Source organism: Anomalospiza imberbis, chromosome 8, assembly GCF_031753505.1.
Source record: "Anomalospiza imberbis isolate Cuckoo-Finch-1a 21T00152 chromosome 8, ASM3175350v1, whole genome shotgun sequence".
Lineage (NCBI taxonomy): Eukaryota > Metazoa > Chordata > Aves > Passeriformes > Viduidae > Anomalospiza > Anomalospiza imberbis.
Genome location: NC_089688.1, coordinates 20865715 through 20888245, shown reverse-complemented (window position 1 = coordinate 20888245; position 22531 = coordinate 20865715). Strand labels below are relative to the sequence as shown.

General features: G+C 36.2%; 1 protein-coding gene across 2 annotated transcripts in view; it reads left to right on the top strand.

Annotated features, from left to right (window-relative positions):
• LOC137478144 (adhesion G protein-coupled receptor A3-like) overlaps positions 1-21232 on the top strand; it is a 255839-nt gene extending 234607 nt beyond the window's left edge. For both annotated transcript variants that reach the window (XM_068197751.1, XM_068197752.1), the window contains exons 18-19: positions 13425-13520; positions 16677-21232. In XM_068197751.1, the coding sequence (XP_068053852.1) occupies positions 13425-13520; positions 16677-17898 (1318 nt within the window). In that variant the 3' untranslated portion in view covers positions 17899-21232. The remainder of the gene's footprint in view (positions 1-13424; positions 13521-16676) is intronic.
• The last annotated feature ends 1299 nt before the right edge of the window (positions 21233-22531 follow it).

Here is a 22531-nt window from a genome sequence, read left to right as displayed (position 1 = left end):
TTACCTTTTGACCTTTTTAAAAATGATGGAAAAACTTTCTTTTTGCTTCTGGTTAAAATCTGGAATAGGGATCACCAGAAATAGATTTCTGTGTATGTCAGCTTTTAAAAAATAGGAAAAAGCAAATGTTCATGCCATCATCATACATAAAAGATATTCCATAGCTCAGCTTAGTTATACGAAGACCGACAACAGCAAAACCCCTCAACATTAAAGTTAAAAATCAGGGTTGACATTCATGAACTCATGCAATTGTACCTTTGTTTCTTACTTTTCAATAGGGTGAATTAAGGACAAAATGTCATCCTGAATTTTTGTCAATAAATCTAAATCTCCATGGTTTTGTGGAGACAGTCATTAATTGAACAGTACTTTCTATGGGTTAATAGCAGGCTAATCCATAATATTTTTCCTAATATAAATTAAAAAAAAAATTCTCCTTGCTGACTCTAGATTAGATTGAATTACATCCTAGGACTGTGAAAGTGTTCCAGAAAGAAACCAAAAGTCTTAAAACCATCTAAAAAATAAGTTATTTTCAGCATGTTTTAATGTTTCCCTGCTGCTTGTTACATTTAATAAAAACTTCTTGCTAAGTTTTAAGTTCTTGGCTACCTTGCATATCTGTCAAGATGAAAAATTTGAAGTTGTAGAAATGGATAACATTGCATAAATCCTAATCTAATATTTTCTCCACAAAAGACCGAAAAAGTCAGCGTTTTCCTTTTTGCAAACTTTATGGATGAAACTTCACTAAGGTTCTTTACAGGGTAGATTAGTTTCTGAAAAAGAATAATGCAGTTGTGTAGTACAAAATCAAGCAAGTCTGCATGTCACATGGAGTTTGATTGAAGCAAGTGGGGATAAGGCACTTGGATCAGTAATGGATGCACAACCTATTAAACACAATAATGGGATTTGTACAGAACTTAAAATTCTCCTTGGTTTCAATGTTTTTGGCTGGTTTCAGCCACAGGTGTAAGCATTGTTGGTGGGATGTGGAGCAGGGTCTCCTTCTGAGTTTCATTGTCTCCTATCTTAGTTACATTTTGATAATGGATTGCGCTGTTCTAAAGAATTCAGACTTTAGAGACATTTATTTGAAAATTTATATTGCAAGTTTATTTGAGATTTGAAAATATTTGAAATGCATTTATATTGAAAAATACTCAGAACAAATTTGAAAATTGAGGAATTTTCAAGCTATGCTCACTCGCCTGTGAATTAGTCCACTCTGAGTAGTACATATGTTTCAAATTACATATTGATATATACTAGAAGAGCACTGGTTGAAAGAAGACTTCTCTCAGCATTGACAGCTGGTATGGATGGACCCTCATAAGACTGAAAAGATAGCAATGAATAAGAAGTTAATTATAGTGTAATAAAAAATAAGATTGGCAGAAACATCTGTAAGTCATTGAGTTTAACTCTCCTTTCAAAGCAGAGCCAACTTAAAAGTGAGCTCAGGTTCTCACCTAGGTCAGTTTTGAAAATGTGCAAGGACTTGTTTCTCTTGTTCTGGCTCTATATCCTTTTAGCTTTCATATTGGATGGACCCACAGACATTAAATGTAAGGCCTAAAATAAATCATAAAAAATCACCCAATCCCATCAAAATTCAGGAATATGTTACAAATTGAAATACATGGAAACAAAGCTGTCATTACTAAGGATTCCTGAGGGAAAATTGCCTCCTTCATTAGGAGGTAATGAAATGGGCTTAAAAATGTTGGAATACCACCAAAAAATGTCAAGGAGAGAAGTTTTTTACAATTAATCAAATTAATAGATTTTGGATCTCCACTATTTTCTTTTTGTATTAGTTTATTACGGTGTAAGTAGTGGTTGCATATTCCAAATGTTGCCAGCTGTAAAACTGGATTTTCATTCATGGAAGATAACTTTTTTGCTATGTCTTCTTATTCTGAAAAGAAAAATAAACTTAAGATTTAGAAATGATTATGCAAGAGAGATGCAGAAAAAATTCTGATTGAAAAAAATTGAAATGTTTTAGCTCTGTGTTTTGAATTTTTTATCTGACCTATATATTTTGCAGCCTCACATTTTAGATTTCTGGTGCATAAATTTTCAGACTCTAGTCTTTGTGGACTGCAATTTAATTGTTGAGGGAGGTATTCTATTCTGTCCTGCTGCTCTGTAAAAGGACTGAGATTTTTTTTCTCACCAAGTAATTGTAAACAAAGGCAATATAAGGGTAGAAAGGAAAACAGAAACCAAAAAGGTGCATGTCTAACTTGTACAGGCACCTTGTACATAATAATTTATTTGCAAATTTTCCTTGTGCACTCTTGGTAAATAAAGCAAAAATGTGTGCCTTCAGGATCTATAAGTAAAAGCACTGAGGTTATATTTTAGGATTTCAACATCTGTGCCTTGCCCTGGCTTTATCTGACTGTTTCCAGATGGTTTTCTGTATGATTGAAAGCAGCATCAGTGTGAATGAACATCATGTCTACTACTTTTTCTTAACTTTAAGAGATGCTCCCTCCTCAACTCATGACCTGTGGCAAACCCTAAAAATACTAGAACTATTAAAAAAATCAAAATATTTTTAAATGGAAACCAAATTAAAACACAGAGTCCCTTCCTTTACCACAGAGGTCTTTGGAGGAATTCAAAACCTGCATGTATGCTTTCATGTTTGAAAAAATTCCTTTTGGGAAGCTGTTTGATCTCTTCTCTAAAGATGTGGGTTTGATAGCTGAAAGCTTGGTAGCTGAAAAGATTCAACAGAAAGGGTTTTGTGGTTTCCATGGATCTTCTGTGTAAGTGCTTTTCAATTTTAAATGGCCCTCTGGGTTTGTGACTGAATACTTCTTGTAGACCAGGAAGATTTAATAATCCAAATTATATTATTTTTATTTAGTGTGTGGTTTCTTCATGTCTTAAACAAGACTTTGTCCTCTCACTTTGCCTGAGGATACATCTTGCTAGAGCTGTGTGATTAGATTTTAGATATATGCAGTTGAAAATAAACCCAATTACCTAACTAAATGGAAGGTAGCAGTAAATTGTGATTAGCACATAATTGCAAACTTCGCAATTGTAAATTGCAAAGAGATGCAGAAGTTTGAAACACTAAATGTTTAAATTTGGGGATGTAGCACCTGATCATTAACAATAGTTTGAAGATGAGACATTTATTACCTTATTAGTAATAATCTCAGAAACCATAAGAATGCTTTACTACTTTGAAGTATTAATATTTAAAAGCCAATAGAGATATTTCCATGTATTTTCAATAGAGTCTAAGTATGTCTTGAGTATGGTGTATGGGTTTCATTTAAGAATATGCATAGGATATGCTGAACAAATCTAGAAGGATGAAATTTACCACTGTTCTGTACACTTCATAAGAAGACACTTTATGAGGACATATCAACCTATCAAATATGACTCTATCAAATATTAAAAATAAGTATGTTGCACGGTGGCCATAACATTTGTAATTTAAGATTCTTTCTGAGAGGACTCAAACAACCCACTCACTGCTATGTGACAGAAACCAGCTGATGCATTCAGCAGTTTTACATACAATTATGTCTGAAGCTGTAATTTTCATTTTCATTGCAGAAGGACAGTTTGGGGTTTTTTGCAGAAATGGCAGATTTCATGGGGCAACATTAAATTTTCTAAACTGATTACTTTAATGGCTTGCATCAATCAAACAGGCTATAAAAGGTGCTTGAAATGTTTCAGAGCCATCTGAAGAGATAAATATGCTTTTTAGCTTTCTCAAGACTATATTCCCTCTGTAAGTAGTTACACTAACATTCCTCATTCAGGAATTAATAAACTAAAGTGAAAATTGTGATATTAATATAGAAAAGCAGGATATTTTTGAAGACTGAATTTAAGATTCCTGTTTGTTAAGCTTTGAACCATTAAAGCTCACATTTTCACATTTCACCTATAATTATCTGTAATGGAAAAAATGGAAATTTATTCTTATTCTTTATTTTGATCTCGTTAAAGAAACAATTTCTTTAAGGATGTGTCTGTTGTTGAGACTTTTCATGACTAATAACTCGGCTGTTGTTGGTCTGAGATCAATAGAGATCATTAAACTTCTCTAGGCTCACCATGACTGGCTGGGCAGGTGAATAACAAAGATAAATACCTCGACATAAGGGAGGGCTGAAGTTACAGAGAGATGGCATAACTGTGGGAAAGATCTCAAAGGGACCTTGCAATGTTTTAGACACCAAAGACAAATATAAAATATGTAGGAAATCAGATTTCAGTTTTTCCTGTGCCCACATAAAAGTTCAGCTTAGAAAGCTAAGTTTCTGTATCACCTGCCCTCTGGAACAGGGGCTTAATTTTGCATCAGAAGATACAAGGGTTGCCAAAAATGTGCAAGTTAATGTAGTTTCTTTGGAAACACACATCTATAAAGTGTTTCTCATATTTTTCACTTTCTTCTAGACAATTTTAACTCCCCCTGGCACTTTGGGCAAAGATCTTGCCCTTCTTAAAAGATCATTGACTTATGTCAGAGAAAAAGAAAAAGAATACATGAATTCAGAAGAACAGAATTAGCATGGTCTCTCTAGAGCTATTTCTCACGAGTTCCTGTATTCACTTTTCATTGTCTGTTTGCACACATCTGTCTTAAATGCTCAGCTGAGCAAATCTAAGAACAAGGCTGCTGGGTCTACCATTAAAGTCCCCATCCTTGTGACATTGATTGCTTGGTCATTAATATTTTCTGAATGATTCTCTGTGTGTACAGTGAAAGAGTTTAAGAGAAAATAAAACTGAGAGTATTACTCCTGTGTTACCAATGAATCTCATGCAATCAAAATTATTTAGATTTAACTTGGCAGTATAGCTCATAATAAAAATTAATGCCTCAGAATAGCTTTTTTTAATACAACAAATATACTTCATAGCTAAATCCAAAAATACATCAAGTAGTGAATAAATAACCTCTGAATCAACTCTCAAAGCTTCTCATTCTGTGAAAGTTAAAAATACTGTATTTTCAGGTCATCTGAGAATTACAGAATTTCAAAACAAGGACTTGAATGGTCTGCTTAAACTTTTTTAAAATTGCTGCAGAAGAAATAACATTCTTTTTGAGAAAAAAACATTGCCTAAAAAGCAAGTGAGTATCAAAAATTTAAAATGCATTAAACACAGGGTATTCCAGGAAGTTATGTTGGTCACTGCCATAACAAAATATGGGATTGACATAAATTCCTTTTTAAAAATATGATTTAATAATTTAGTCATAGGAGAACATAGACCAGAACCCCTTGTCAGTGACTTTCACAGTCAAACCAAATTAAAATATATGTCCTCCTGATAGTAATTTTATTTGGTTCCTTTGGCAGCCTTAATGAAATACTAGCTCAAGTAAAACCAGAGAAATCCATATTTCCTGTTTAAAATGCAAGGTGGTTCTACTGACAGTCATAGGACATTGATACTAATGCAAAGTGATCTGAGTATTAAATATGTGACAATATAGGAGTGCAGCACTTATTATCTTTACACGCTTTACTTTTCATTTCACTTTCATATTATATAAAATGCCATTGTTACATATAGGCTGCTATCAAAATTTCTTGTCTTGATGAGGGTTGATAAGTTAATGGTTCTTTCCTCCCCTTTGAAAGGCAGAAGGACATCCTGGTGGTAATTGACTTTCTAGAGGTGTACTGCAATGCTCACTGAAGCACTTGTGTTTGATTCAGTAGGCTGGAACTGCAAAGTGATTTCAGCTAACAGCTCCATGCCAGAGTAGTCAAATGCCTGGAAAAATGAGGTAGCAATGAATACCTCCAAAGAAGGGTATCAGCCATTTTACTGCTAGAAATTAACTGTGGAAATAGAATTGAAAGGGCTGCTTTGTTCTCTAGGGATAAAATGATTGTGTAAATAAAAAATACTTAAATAATGAATATTATTTCTCCTCAAATGATTTCTCTCCAAGCATTATCATAAACTGTTCTCTCTATAAGCATCATATCATGAACTTTTTCAAATACTGAATCTTTAAGAAATACCAATGAATATATTTTCTTTCTCATCAACATGATGCTTAATATTTTACTTCTTTCCTTCAGAAATGCATTCAGGATGGATTCCTACTTACCCTGACTTAAGTTACTTATTCATTAAAATAAGCAGGAACAAGTCAATAGAGCTAAACTACAAGGAAACTACAGCATGGAATACACTGTAAGAATCATCTCTCTCTGATTTCTAACAGCCCCCAAGGCATTCTCCAGTAAAACAGGGAAAAAAGTCAAGGTGTCTCTTGCTTCTTAGATACAATAGATCTTCAATTAGTCTAGTTCACCAAGAGACAATACAGTTATCTCTATGTAAATTAATCTCCTTTCTCTTCTAAATTTTCTCTTCTAAATTTTTTATCTTTTTGTTACATGCATTTTTATTTTTCTGTCCTTTCTGCTGGCTTAGACTGTCTCATGTAGTCCTGGTAAAGCAAACTGCAACTGTACTATCAGCCTGTAAATTCCTTTTCATCTGCAAAATTCTGGATAAGTCATAATGGCCACACTATCCATGAAGGGTGTTAGCCAAGGAAGGTGAATATAAATCATTTCAGTGAAGCCTCTTGGCTGCCTCCACCAGCAGGACCCGAACTCTCATCCTGCCTGGCAGAGCTGAGCCATGGTCTGCCGTGGGTGGAGGGGCAGGGGCACAGACTGAATACCCAGGGCAGTGGGCTCGCAGCAGAGAAGCTGTGGTCAAGAGAGAGAAAGCCAGATAAGCTTTCCCATGAATTGGTCTGGGAAGTTTTAGGAAGGCAGAGAGAAAGAATGGTAAACAAATGGTAAACAATGTGCAGCTGGTGTTTTGAACAAGTTGTTTTCCTCGTGAAGTGTTTACCGAAGGGCGGTTCCTTAATTAACCAGTTGGGTTACAAGTGTTACTGAGAACCAGTCGGGTTCTGGGTGAACGATGTTGGCTATAACTATTGTGAGACTGTAATAAAGATAGTTTTCTGCCTTCTGATTGTGGATGGAGTGTGTCACTATCCCTCTTGTTCCTGACTCAATGGTGACAAGTAGCAAATGGGTTTGAAGGCGTTTGTTAGGTGAGGTTTCAGATCTTCCGACACTGACTAACATTGTCCCACTTTATTGCCCAGGTTCCCGTGACTCTTTAAGGACAGATGAAGAAGGGTATTTAAGCTCCATTCTCTTGGCCAATTTTAATAAAAAACAAGAGGCTAGTTTTGTCTAATAGAGGCCTGGACATCTTAAGCTGAGCAAACAAATCTGCAGTGACTTAGCTTAATCAATTTTTTAAATTCAAATTTCTGTGGTTTAATGTCTGACTCTAAATAGAAAAGATTATACATATTCTCAGAAGGACATTTTGTCAATTAATTAATTAATGTTTGCAAAGCTCTTAAGTTGCAATAAAATCTAGAAAGAAGAGGTATATTTAAAATTAATTAATAACTACCTGTCCAGTGACCTTTGTTTCCTTTGTGCTGAGTGAAATGTCTTATGGGGAAAAAAAGTGGACTGTGAATAGGCAGTTAAAGAGAATAACAGTAGTGGCACGTAAAAGGTGATAAATAGGGTTTTCACACAACCCTTATTTCTGCTGTTATTTACCATTTAAAGCTTGACTTGCAAAAGTAGAGTTTATTTTAGCATTATTAGTAGATTCTTTTTCTTTTTTTTTTTTTTGTTTTTAATCTCTATTCTCCATCTTTAGATTTCCTCTGCAGACAGGAGAAAAGCACTGAAGGAAACATAGGTTCTCTTCAAAAAGGTCATTGAGAAAAAGAAATGTAGTATTTGTAAATATGTTTGTAAGTCAAGACTATCTGGGAATAGGATTTAAAATTGTTGGGTTTTTTTCTTAAAGGAAAAGTATATTCTCAGAAGCCTGTAATTTCTAAAAGTCTTATTTGTATTTTGTCAAAATTCCCAGGAAAAAGGATCACAAAATGATGTGATGCATGAAAGATTCAGGAAGAATAATTTGAAAATCAGGCTCATAAATTCAGCTTTCTACAGAGCAGCTACTTATCTGTCTGCCTGCCTCCTGGGTACTTGAACAGTGGCATCTGGTTTGCTGTGAAGTTAATGATCATTTTCTATATGAATTATTTTCACAAAGATGTTAAAACCAAATCCCAGCTCAAGGAAAAAGAAAAGGGAAAGTCATCTTGCTGTGACTGTTTTTTTATTTTCATATTTGTTTTGCAAGTGGCTAGTCTTCCTGTATGAACTGTGCCTAAACATAAATAGAGCTAAATTTATAATTTTTTTTTGGTACTACAGGCAGAAAAGAAACGAATGCTTCAGTGGTTTCTTTATCTATATCTAACATGTACCTTTCTAGATTAGTGCATGCAAAGCGGAATAAAGTTAAATATATGTACATCTTAATCAAGTAATATCTGCAATAAGAACTATTTGAAGCCTTTAAAATCACTTCCTGATACATTGCCATTTTCCCAACCTCTGCAGAAAAAAATCCTTATAGTCAGTCTTGTGTTACACCCATAAAACAAAGGTCTGGTCCCTTTCTGGAAAAATTCAGAGTCAAGGATCTTAGTCTGGAAAAAATTGGCACTAGAGAATAGCCAGACACTTAAGCAAGAAATTTACCACTGGGTAGAACTCTCCTTTTTCTTGCTGACTTACTGAGTAACATTTATGAAAATAAACTTAGCAGAATACACTGTATGTTAAGTTATCAGAATGGATGCTGCCTGCAGGCCATTGCAGTCATTGCTGCTGACATTATCCTGTTTTTATCAGATTGGCTGTGTAGCTCCCAGTATTTCATGGTAGAGTTCGCCTTACAAGAGGAGTTCTTGCTGAAGGGAGGCTGGAGGACAGTGAGGCAGGATGTCAACAGAGGGGCATCTCCTCCAGCAGTGTCTGCTGCTCTGTTGGGGGGGTTGTGTTTGTGTCAGTGCATGTAATAAAAAATATTGTACTTGCTTGTCTCAGGCAGTCTCTGCAGCAGAAACTTGGGGTTCTTTGTAATGTTCAAGGAAGGTGATTCCTGCAGATCACTGCCCATCATTTCTCATGTCTGCATAGCCCAGTGTCCAGGCTGTAGGTGTTGATGCGCTGCAGCTGAGAGGTGCAAGTGCATCCTGCTGAGGCCTTCCAGGCTGGTTTTAATCTAATTAGCTTGGATAACAATGTTAGTGAAGATGTGATGGAATGAGCTTCAGTAAATAAATGTATGCTGATGTTAAAGCCTGCTAGGAATCATCAGGACATCCCTGGGTGGCCAGCAACAACAATGTACAAATTTGAAAACCTCTTCCCAAGGGCTATTGAAGCAATGGCTTGGCAGTTGCTTCAAAGCCCCAAATCATCCCACTGATAGTTTATAGTTTTCCCTGTAAAACAATTTGAAAATATTATATAAGTTAACTGCTTGTCAAGATAAAATTATAGCTAGAGAAAGAATTTTTGTTTTCTCCCTGGGGTTTTCTAGTCTTTAAAGCTTTGCATGCATGGCTATCATGACTACAGCCAGTCTGTCTGTCTTGTCTGCCCTCACCATAACAGTCACATTGCTCTTCTTACTGCTGGATACAGGGTTCCAGTACTGGTAGTCTGAGTATCGCTTCTTTGTGTTCTTGAATGGTAGAAGAGTAACACAAGCAGATTAAATTGGCTCTGGGTTACTGCATGTTCTCTTTTGAAGAGGAGACACCCCACTGGTGTAATGAGAAAAATTAGAAAATCAATTCAGAAGTAGAAAAGGTAATTGGAAGACAAAAGCTGTTGATGGAACCAAAGGACATAGACCTTTAAAGATTTAAAATCTAAGACAGTCATAAGAGGAAATAGTATATAAAAGGTAGGCAAACAGTATTGGAAAAAGATTTTTTTTTTAATAAGAAAATATTCTTGAGGTGGGGGCAAAGGTAGTTGAAAAGCATGTATTTGCTCAGGTTCACACTTCTGATACAGCTTTATTACTCCTTTATTCTGTGAGCAATCATTACTGGACAGGAGCATCACCCCTTCCTTTTCCTCTTGTATGGCTGAAAGTCACCAAAAATTGGCTGCAGCAGCATAAGAAGCAGAACCAGCATCTCTCCAGTTACAAGCCTTAACTTGAACCACTTTAACTGGGCTGGAAAACCTGTTCTGTGTACAAGCCCAGGTGGTGCTATTCCAAATATCAGTGAGTACTGTTGTTCGGGCTGCACAGGGAAGAGCACACACAGGCTCCCGCACAAGGCAGACATTGGCAAGGCTTAGGGAGTACTGGCAAGACATCACCCTGGTTAGGTGATCATTCAGATGACATTATATTCATCTTGCTCCTGCCTGAACTGAGAGAGGGGCAGTAGGGTTTCTTGGGCTTGGAGACGAAATCCTAGGAGCCTTGGTTTGCCCAGTCCCTTCATGTACAGTGACAGAGAGGTGCCTTGCCTGTAAACATAGGATGGCAGTTAAGGAGTCTCATTTCCTGCATGGCCTTGAACACCTAATCTCTCCTTATTTCCTCATCTGTACAACAGGAACAATACTGTTTATTGACCACACAGGGGGCTGTAAGGTTAAATTTATTAAAGACCCTTTGATGCTCTTAGATAAAAGGTTTTCTAGAAGTATGAAAAATAGCTATTTATTATCTACATTTTTGTCACTTTTTATTTATGCCCTATCAATTCTCCTGCAGCTTTTTCTTTAGAGTTATTTGCTTTTTCTCATCTGCATGAAGAAGAAATTGATAGCAACTAATGATGGCATAAAAGTTATATTTGAAAAGTCTGGTCTAAATGTATTAATTTCAACTGTACTTCCTCACAACTAACGTGTATATGAAGTTTTTTGATCACTGTCTTTTTTTTTGGTGACTTTGCAATAGGGTCTTTTCTTTTTTATACACTGTTTAAGGTATCCACGAGTTCACACAAATGGACAAGAGCATGCACTTATGTTCTTACAATTAATTTAACTTCGGTATCTTTAATTATATTATCTATTCTATTCTTTGATTTTAATCCTATTCCTCTCTTGCTGACTTTTCTTCTATTTGACAGCTTTTATTTCACTTCTCCCTTCAAGAATCCTGAACCCACCAATGAAGTATCATTTGTATACACTGTCATTTCTATTTGCTATTTTCTTTTTTTTTTCCCTCCCAGTGAGACAGGGGGATGTGTGTGCAATGTGATGTGCTGGATATCAGTACAGTGCACTTCAGGTACACTGAAACATTCAACTTCACCTTATGTTGTTTCTAGAATGTATTTTCTTGCCCTTAGCTCTGAGCCACAACAGGAATTTGGCCATATTTTGCTACATTTCTGCAGCACTGTGCAGCTAAAGTGCTTCTAGAACATCTGTTGCTACTGTTGTGTTCAGCAGCCTGCTGAAAGTGTGAGCTGTGAAACAGATTATCTAACACCCAAATAGTGGCTTGTCTAAAACTTTAGATAAGAATTTATTTATATGTATATATCTAATCTGTACAAAGTGGTGGCACTGCAAAAAATGAAATTATAGGTTGCATTTTAGGTAAATTCTTTGGTGTAATCACTTCAAATGAGTTCGAAGTGCAGTTTCCTGTACCTGCTTCTGTATCCCTATTCTTTCTGCTTCTTACTATTTCTTAGCTAAATTAGGATTAGCTTTTCCATGCCTCATTGCTGTACCCTAGTAATTTCCTGAATTTCAAAAATGCCATTGAAAATGTCTTTGTTAAAAATAGTAAAAAGCTATTAAGCTAGCTTAGTCAACATGCTCAAGTCAAAAGATATTTACAATCATTAAACTGCAGTGGATGAATGGATTTTGTAGGAAGACAGCTTGTTCATTGGATTTTGTTGAGCTCTTCAGAATAAGCCAAGTTGAAGAAAAAATATATACTCAGTGACTTTCAATTTATAAAATCTGAAGGGCTTCCAGATGAGTGCAAAATATTATTTTCTCTGGTCTGTTTATAGTTTGGACCATTAGGACAAAGATTGACTGTAAATACTAACATGAAATTTTCTGAGGTATGATCCATAATTCTGCTTTGGAAGGAGGTAGGAAAAGAGGTTAAGAAATTCTAACACTAATTCTGGGCTTGAATTAAATGCTGATTTATTTAATCTTACTATTGCTCTCTTTCTGTAAAAATCCTACCTTGCAATGAGTGTGAAATTTCCTAATATTGATAATACCTTATAGAAAACTAGTGGCTAGACTGTGATCAGAATGTGTCCCACACCTCACCAGGTTCCTCTTAGACCTGAGGGACACAGCAGCAGTGGGTGGGAAGTGTCTGTATCCCTACATACTCTTTCCACACCAAAGAAGTGGCTTGAAAAGAAACTATTTTTGTCTGCTGACAGAGAAGCATTGGTTAAGCCAGGAAATGAGTCAGGATTTCAGAGAAGCAGCTGAGCTCCCGGGTGCAGTGGAACATTTTCCCTTTGCCACCGAGCATGGTCACTTCCAGCTGCAGGAATGGGGCTGGTGCTCTCCACCTCAAAGACCACAGGGGTGGAAGTGCTGTGCTCCGGGCATATTCTGTGTTTTGGAAAATGGGATGATGGTTCATTTTGCTGAATTTGGACATAGGCATGAAGGATGGCAAATTCCATGAGATCCCCTGGGACTTCAAGGTAGCCTAATGATCCTGCTTTGTAATGGCTGCTGCATCCACGTAGTTCAATGGCATTTAACCACTTAAAGGGGTGTGAAACTCTCTGCTTTCTGTCTCTCAGTAAAAGTCTTTACAGACAGACTGGTACTTCTCAGATCTTGCTGATGCATTGGAAGTGCTCATATTTTAATGCATTTGCAAGGCTGGGTATTGAATGAATGAAGAAAAATGAGGTATATGCACAATCCTTCTGATTTCTTCAGATTTTTTTCCTGTGAAGAAATAAACCAAAACATTTTACCAAGTGGACTGCCCCTTTTCTCTTTGGCCAACCGAACTTCCTTTCTTTTGTCATGTGGAAGATATGAAAAAGTTTCTGTGATTTTGCTGAATTTCCCTGGTAGCATTTGTATGTTAAAGTGAATAAAGGTGCTTTGCCTGAATATTTTTAATTGACAAAGCTTGCATATTTAATAACTATTAAATATAAATATCTAGATGAGGGGAATAACTTTATTTAGGATTTAGATTCTGTCATTAGACAATGTTTTGTTTTTCATATTGCATCAATAGTAGCTACATTTACTGAAATTATAAATCAACTGTTTGTTAAAAGTGGCTCCATATAAATATTAAGCTTTCTACTCTTTGCTTCATAGAGTACAGTTGTTATTGTGACAGTACTTCATTCTTTGCTTTTCTGGTTTTAGGGACTTTTTTAATATTTCAGCAATATTATATTCCCAAAATACTTGAAGATACAATTATTTTAAACGTATTTTCAACTACAAGTCAGGCAAATTAAAATATCAATTATTATCTCTCCACAGATTTTACCTGATTAGTGGTGGAGTTCCGTTCATTATATGTGGGATTACAGCAGCAACCAATATCAATAATTATGGGATTGAAGGCAATGCACCATAGTAAGTATAAACTACTACCATAAAACTTTTAAGGAAAACAAATTCTGTTTCTTATCTAAATAAATGTACCTGACTTTATAAAGGGTACAGGCATGCAATTTGTTACATTTGTTGCATCTGTTACAAAATTGTATTAAATATTAGCTGTGAGAGAGCAATGTCTTAATCTGGAGTTTGCTGCTTCACCTCCAGCAATTTGACTCCATTACTGGCAATACAATCACCTTTCATTTACAGAATTACTCTTCATTTACATCTGAATAAGTGAAAGATATTAAAAATACCTAATGAATATCATATCTAATGCAGCTATTATTTATTTAAATATTTTCATTTCATTATCTACCTTGATTTGATATCCTTCTGGCAACTTAAAGCAATTTAAAAATAATGATGTAAGAAAAGGACAAGTAAAATTCCCTTCCCCACTTCCTCCACTCCTGTTCCTCCATTAAAACCCAAGTGTTTTGGATTTTCACCACCTGGAAATGTTCCAGTCACAGTGTCTGGCAATCCTGTCAATATCCTTTCATGTCCTTGTGTGTAGGTAGGTGTTCAGTAGACCTCCACGAGTGCACCAGGCATCACATTGTTGTTAATTCCTAATTCTTAGCATGAAGCATGAGATATCCATAAGTACATTTAGTCTTTCCATAAAACCATAGCAGAAAGTGAATTAGACTGCAAAGTTAAATACAGTGTGTGTAACAGATCAACATGGCAGTGACTGGCACACAGTGACTGGATATTTTAGTACTCTGGCAGCACTAATACTCCAGAGGACATCACTCTTAGTTACTGCTTTGAGCATCTATTATAACACATTTGAAACTGGTTATGTTCTGGGCATGAGAAGTGGCAGCCAAGGAGAATGGTTCATAAGTGAGCATCTGGCTCCTTAAAGACATTTTTATAGGTGATTGAAATTTAAATTCCAATAAGAAATCAGTGCATACTATGGCTAACTGTATGCTCTGCCTAGGGTCGAACTCATATTTATATATTTATTCAAATTTATCCAATTATACAGCTAGTTTATAATCAACAGTGTATTATAAAGCTCTATTATTTATGTTCATAAATATGAGACATTTTTCATTTTGGTGCAGTTACTGGGGTTATACTCCTTTAATCATGTTAATGTAGCAAATCAATACCTGATGCCACAGTGTGCACAGAAAACAAGGGACAGAGGAGGAATGGTTATAAGATTGAGTAAAAAGCTTCTAATTCAATGGCAGCATAGTGAGTTATATGCTTTATTCATTTTTTATGGTATTAGTGAAGTAAATGTAGATACACAAACTTGAACTTTTTTTTACAGAATAGATTTTGTAAGTGATCCACAATGAGATTCTACTTGAAATGGCATCCCATGAGACTGTTCCACTTGGGAGCATTCCACTCTCCATTTGCATCAAATATGCAGCATTCAAATGTATTTCAAGTATTCACATAGTTTTGTGTTCTCTGCTTACCCAATTAAATGTAGGTGGTTATTTACCTATGTTTCACAAATATCTTTCAGGAGATCTTTTCTTGTGCCTGTCTAAGAGTAAATTGTATAGTCTTTGGAATGTTTCTAAGTTCATTAATATATGTGTGTATGTTTCTGTTTAAGATTCATATTTTAAAAATTCAAAGTCATTATTCTGCAGTTTCTTGCTATAAAGTCCAGTGGGACTCCTCTATTTAGCTGAGAAGTTCTCAGTCTGGGAGAAAAAAGTCATTCTGCCCTTTTTATAGTAACTTGTAGATAATTCCTGGCTTGACATGAATCTGATAGCAGAAGTTTCCTCACTGGAACTGGAGAAACTTCAACTAATCACACATACCTAAATGAATATGATGTGTCACACAGTGTCAATTTTAGAGCTGGAATCATCATGACAGATCACCTGATCTGTCTTTCTGACCCAGTGGGAAATTAGTTATATCCAAACCATTCCTGATAGTTATTTATCTGAGATACTTTAAATGTTCCCGTAATGGACAGACCACATTTCATTCCAACAGCGTATTATCCTAACTGTCCTAACAGCTAAGAAACTTTTTAAAAAAATCTAATTTAGATCTTTCTTGCTGCAGTTAAAACTCAGTACTTAATGTCCAAGTCCAAGACATAAAGTAACTTATTCCTCTTTCCAGAAATCCATGCAATATTTAGGATATAAGAACCTAGTAGCAACTGTACTATGCTATTCTGCCAGCTCAGATCTCTGTCAGTAACCATGGCTAAAAGCAGATCATAGAGAAGAGTCAAAATGAGGCAAATATTCCTTCTTCCTCTAACCCATGTTCTGCCAGTTTCCATCTGGGATTTCATTAGTGTTTTCTTCTCCCACGTTTGTTTGATCAGGTCATTCATACTTAAGACAGTCGTCTCAGACTCATGCTGGCCTGTGAGCTACTTTAAGCTGCTCTAAAACAGTTATGGTTATATTATTTAAAGCCTAGCAAACCATGATCATGCTACAATGATACTATGCTACTAACGTAATGCAAAGAGATCATCAGTTTCCCTAATTTTTCTGAGGACATTCAAATTGACATGGATGAACTCCCAGGAACTCTAGAAACAGTGCAGAATTCAGAATGGCATATATCTTTGAGGTCTGCTCACTACAAAAAGTGGTTACAGTTCAACTGGAAGTCTTTTCATCCTCTCTTGGTACTCAGGCTGTCCTCAGGCAAGAAGAAAATTCTGTAAGAACAATCTTCAGGCTTAAGAATTTGTAGCAATGTTCATTGATACAAACCATTGAAATCTGTACATTTCCATTGCTCACATAGAGTGCATAAACTATGCCTCATTTGCTTTTTAATCAAAGTATCAGTGCTGACATTTTTAATAGTAGAAAAAAGGTTTGACATAAATGGTCTTACACTTCACTGCAATTCCAGAGTCTAAACTGACCTACATTTCTTGGAAATTTTCAGTTTTAATAATCTGTAAATTATACCATATATTCTATTCTATTAAAAAATTAGAAAGTGATGCCTCAGCTGAATTAATATTAAAGACAGGCTCCCTCTCTCTACAAGTTGAGCTTCTGAGATACTGTTGTGTCATACTAGTCAGACAACAGTCACTTGTCCATCACATCTAATGTGGGCTCTGAAATGTTCTTGACTCTCTCTTGTTATTGTTTTCAGTTGCTGGATGGCCTGGGAGCCCAGCCTCGGTGCTTTTTATGGGCCGGTGGCATTCATTGTGCTGGTGACCTGTGTTTACTTTCTCTGCACGTACGTGCAGCTGAAGCGCCATCCTGAACGCAAGTATGAGCTGAAGGAAAAGACAGAAGATCCGCAGAGAATGCCAAGTACTGACATGGGCCATGGTCATATTACAGACTCTGTGTCCGTTCCCCAGGCAACCTGCCCCATGATTTCTTCTTCCTTATTGGAAAATGAGCATTCATTTAAGGCTCAGCTTCGAGCCGCAGCATTCACTTTATTCCTGTTTACTGCCACTTGGACCTTTGGAGCACTTGCAGTATCTCAAGGCCATTTCTTGGATATGATATTTAGCTGTCTTTATGGAGCTTTCTGTGTGACCTTGGGGCTTTTCATCCTGATTCATCACTGTGCAAAGCGAGATGATGTGTGGCATTGCTGGTGGTCCTGTTGCCCATCCAAAAGAAACACCTACTCTGTGCAAGTTAATGTGCGCCCAAAGGTCAACATCAATGGCCACACCCAAGTTCATGCACCTTGTCTGCAGGAATCTCCATGTCCCAACAAGTCAGCTGTGTTCAATCACCCAGCAGCGAGCCACTGCAAACTCACTAACCTGCAAGCAGTGCAGAACCACGTCAACTGCCTGTCGCCCGTGACACCATGCTGTGCAAAAATGCACTGTGATCAGCTGCTTGATGATGAAGCCCACATCCATGTCCACAACGAGGGAAGCTTCAGACCCAACATGCACATTCACAGATGTCTGAAAAGCAGAACTAAGCCACGTTACTTCAGTCGGCACAGGTCTGCGGGGGAAAGGGAGTACGCCTACCACATCCCCTCGAGCATTGACGGCAGCATTCACAGCTCCCACACAGACAGTCCCCACAGCACACACGAGAGTCAGTCGGGTCACAGACGGGCCTGCTGCTCCAAGAGTGATCCGTACCCTACCGTCAACCAGCCCGAAAGCAGCGACGCAAGTACTGTAATATACAGTTGTGGTAAAATGCCAGACAGTGACACTGTGCACCACCCAGCTCACTTTGAAATGCACCCACGGACACAGTCATTGCCATTTAATACAACAAATCACAACGGAATTCTCAAGGGAAACATGCATGAAGCCATGATATACAGCTCAGATAGTACAGGAAATATCAAAACTGGCCCTTGGAAAAATGAAACTACTGTGTAGTTCATGGGCCATCATAATGTGTTTTTTGCCCTAAACCATCATTATCTTTGTTTTTATTCCAAAATAAATATGGTGGTATGTTTGCGTAGCTCATCAGTAAATTGTACAGCTTTTCATTTTCTTTGTAAGTGTCAAAGAAAGAGGGATAGTGACAGTTTTAAAGTGAAAATTATTTTTAAAATAAAGTTATAAAATTATTCTGAAAGATAATGAGAAAATGAAATCTAGACAATTGAATAAGAGAGGCAATATCCTTTTGTTATACAGAATGACATTTCTTTAAAACATCATTTTCATTAATTGTTTTCAGTTTTTTTCTGTAGTAACTTCAGACACTTTTTATAAACATATCAGCATCTTAAACTTTTACTTATTTATTTTTGTAGAAAAATATTATTACTGTGCCATGGATTTTAATCAGAAGTGTCTATGGTAGAAATGATAAACAGGATTTTATAAAATTGCAGCTTTTTAGATATACAAAAGTGATACTGCCTCTAAAAACCTTCTGTAGCATATGGCCTGTAAAGTCATGTTATGTACAGTCTCTGTTCTGTCCTTTTTCCTGTTGGAGAGAAGTGCTAGGTAATGTCTCTGTTACATCTTTGGTGCTGTATTGGTTGTATTTTGCATGACATATGTCAGGATATACCATTTGCTGTTTTCTAGTGTTACATGTGTTAAAAAAAAAAGAACAAAAAAAAGTGTGGTACAAGGCTGTGACAAACCCTATTGATATTAATCTAGAGCATTATAAATCTACAGGAAAAAAAATCACTCTGCACTAGTTTAAGTGGCACAATCCTTTGTATAAGGTTATATGATAGCTTTGATAAGGGTCCACTCTAATGTCTTTACAGAGCATGCACTACTCATCGTATGTGGCACTGTGCAGTGTAATAGCAATTGTCTCAACAGGTTTTACACTTCTTTGTAAAGTATGCCTTTTAAACAAATCTGTAAGCTGTTCCACGGAAACCTTTCCACATCTGTTAAGGTAGAGCAGTTTTATCATTAACTCTTTGAGGACTACAGTTATTTTCTTGAAGTAGCTTATTCTAGTTCAGAGATACTGTATATATGATATTGTCTATTAGTTACATGATCAATGTAGTCCAGAGTTGTCAAGAAAAAGGAAGTTCAGTAATTTTCTAAAAACACCTTCTTAGAATCCATCTCTTAATTTCACTACTTGCTTTCTGAAAACCCATTTCCTCCCCTAGCAAATTTCAGATTGTCTTAATCCTTTAATGCAAATTTGACCTTCAGAGAAGTCCTTTATGTTCATAATTTCTGCTGAATTGTAGGGCATTCCAGGGTCAGTAGCATTCTCTATTAACAAGGCTCTTGGCAAGATTTTTTTCATGTTTCCATGAACATCTGGACACAAAGCATCAACTCACAGTACAGAACTGCATCAGAATGATCCCTATATGAAATGAAACTTTCTTACAAATAGGAAGGGTGCAGAATAATAATAGATTTCAGAGAGTGAATGGGAGCATAGAGCTGTGAGAAAAATGTCTACAGTGGAAAGTGAACAGTGGATCCAGAAATGAGAGAAAAAGCACAATTCTGTACGACCACACAAAAAAGTTTGTTGTGATATCTTCACACAGACTTATGCAATTGCTTCAGAGAGGAAATAGAAAATTCCATTGAGAGACCATCAGTCTGCAATTCTCTGTGTATATTTGGCAGAAATCTTCACAATTCTTAAGCCCCATGTTTTTCTGTTATTAGCAGTTTATTAGACTCTACCTTCTTTTTTTTTTTTAATATGTAGGAATAAATTTCCTAATAGTGTACATAAAAATGACAATTATAATTGTTAGAATGTTATAAAAACATGTAAGTCAGATGAATGTGTTCTGCAGTGTTGCAGGTGGGAATTAGTACTCAAAGGGTTAATGCTCAGTATCTGAGTGCAAGAAATCTTGTTTTTCTGTATTTTTGTAAATTTGAAATATATATTGTAAACTCCAGCAGTGCAATGTATCCATCCCAGATTGTGTATTTTTAAAAGGTGAGCAAGAAGAATGCACTAGGTGGTTGTCAAGTTTTAAGCCAATATTCACCAGTTTCATGATTGCTTCTTTAGCTAATACGAAAAAAAGACAAAACACTGAGCTTTATTATGTATATGCTGTATATGCTTGAACTGTCTCTAAACTAAAATACAGTATTTTTCTTTGTTTGCATACTGAAATATTTTGTTTCATAATTGTTTTCTTTTAATATTACCTTTACTCATTCCACATAGACAGTGACCTTAAATAAGCATAGACATAATGTGAAATCCACTTCTCTGTGTCTCAGCACTCTGTATATGTATATTCTGTAACAGTAAAATTGTAGGAAGTCTGTAGACCATTATGCAAAATATCTCACACACACACACAGAGCCAAGATGAAATACTCACTCTGCAAGAATCCACTCAGTAAGCTCCTTTATTCAGCTTGTGTTTTAATCACCTCTGTTATTTTGTCTGAGAGGCCAATTCCATCTTCATAATGGCTTACAAAAAAGTAAATAGGTGCTGCTTTCCACAGAATATCTTATGTGATAAAACTCTCTGGAATTCAAACGTAAAATATTAAAACACTTTTCTTATTGTGTTAAAAATTAATTTAGTGAATATTTCTGGGCTAATTTGGAAGAGATGTGTTATGCAATAATCTGTTTGCATATTATTTTTTCAGAAAGTATACAGTATATCTACAGAGTAGGAGACATGATATTAAATAAATATAAAAATGTTTTGTAACATCAAATTTGACCAAAATGTTGTTTATGCTTTTGACTTTTTTTTTCCCTTAAGATAAATGAGATAATTTCAATGCTTTGGAAGTCTGGTTTTGATTTATTGTGGGGTTTTGGTCAATTATAGTCAGTGAACCATTACTACTTTACATGATTTCCTTCCCTATAAAAATAAAGTCAATGAAATAACCAGAATATGAGATATATTGTCCTAGTAAATTCCTCACGGACACATGCAACATATTTTAAAATCAGTTTTAGTTTTGGTGATTCGTTGATGATAATAAAATAGTTGAACAGATTTTACTGTTCACTTTCTGTCCGAGATTAAGCAAGAGGAATTTCTTCTGAAAAAAGATAATTTTCAGAGAATGATGCAATCAACAGAAATCTGAATAGCTGCTAGCAGGATGAAAATATGCTCTTGCTGTGGTGCTGTTCTCTGCATATAGAAATACCAGTTTTCATGACCGAATTTGAAGTCGCATTGGCTGTTTATGAGAAGAATTCCTACCCAGCCCCATATAATGAATTTGGGTGTAAAAATAAAGCCTACATTTTTGCACATTATGTCTGTTCATATGTATTGTTCCCAGGAATCTGTTGACTGTGTCTGCACTGATGTGACTGAGCAGTCACTGTCAGTGGCCATAAACAGCTGTTCTCCTCCACCACACAGCTGCCTGCCAGCTACCCTGTGAGCACCCTATCCAGATGTTACCCTACCACAGGAGCTTCACTGGGGCTGTAAAGCATTCATCCTGTCTGAAACAAAGCAAAGTCTGCGCTTAAAGCAAAAAGTCAAGGCCACCTTTGATGGACAACACAGGAAATTGGGCAGCCCCCACTTGATCACTAAGCAATGAAGGCAGAAAAATGTAATGCAAGTGGATTTATGCAGTTTTAAGCCCTCCTCCCTCCATCTCTCTAAAGCACCTGCCTAGTAAGTCTACTGCCTACAGATAAGTATCAAATCCAAACAAACCCAGGCAAAATTAGGCAGCTGACCTAAAATTCCTGGTTGGCTGAAATGAGTGAAACAGCACAACCTAGTTAACCATCAGAGAAGCCCAAGCTGGAGAAAACCTCTTTGGATGCTCTGTCACAAACATGCTTCAGGTTGGTTATGTGTGAATACATGAAACTAAATCATGTCTGAAGATCTGAAATTGCTGTTGTGCAGACACTGTTACGGCTTACAAAGTTGATTTCAGCTCCACAAATTCAGAAGTAGCTTCCACTATAAATTATATGTCTTTTCACAATGAAGAGATTATCTGACATTTCACTATTTGGGAAAAAGAAAGTTGTCATCACCATCATGCTAGTGACCTTTATCATAGGATCTTCTTTGCATGGAAACAAGAAAAAGGAGACCACCTGTACTCCCACTGAGTTTTCGTTGCCTATGAAAAGAAATGTGAAGCTGATGAAGACATTGGCAGCTCAGCAGCTTCCTTGCCATAACACAAATTCAAGTTCCTGTAGCAGCATCCTCCAATTCAGAAAAAAACTGTAGAACACAGCTGGATCAATCAGAATTCATTGGCTGAGTTAAAAGGCTGGCTGGCTGACTTTAGTTGAGCAATTTCAGTAGTAACTTGGTGCTCTAGGCAGCTTTTACTTGCTGAGTTAACTCCACAAGGAAAGGAGCTTTTGGGTTGGTTGGTTGGTTTTTTTTGGTTTTTTTTTTTTTTTTTTTCACTGTGCCCAGTTAACTATTTTCTAATTAGCAATTGAATAGCTAAGAAGAAAACTTACTCTACAAATTACCTTGACTATAAGCCATGTTTTTTTGGTCCCTTTTTTTAGGGGGTCTGTGAAGGTGCAAGTGAATCCCTATTCCCTTACCTGACCAGTCTATTACCT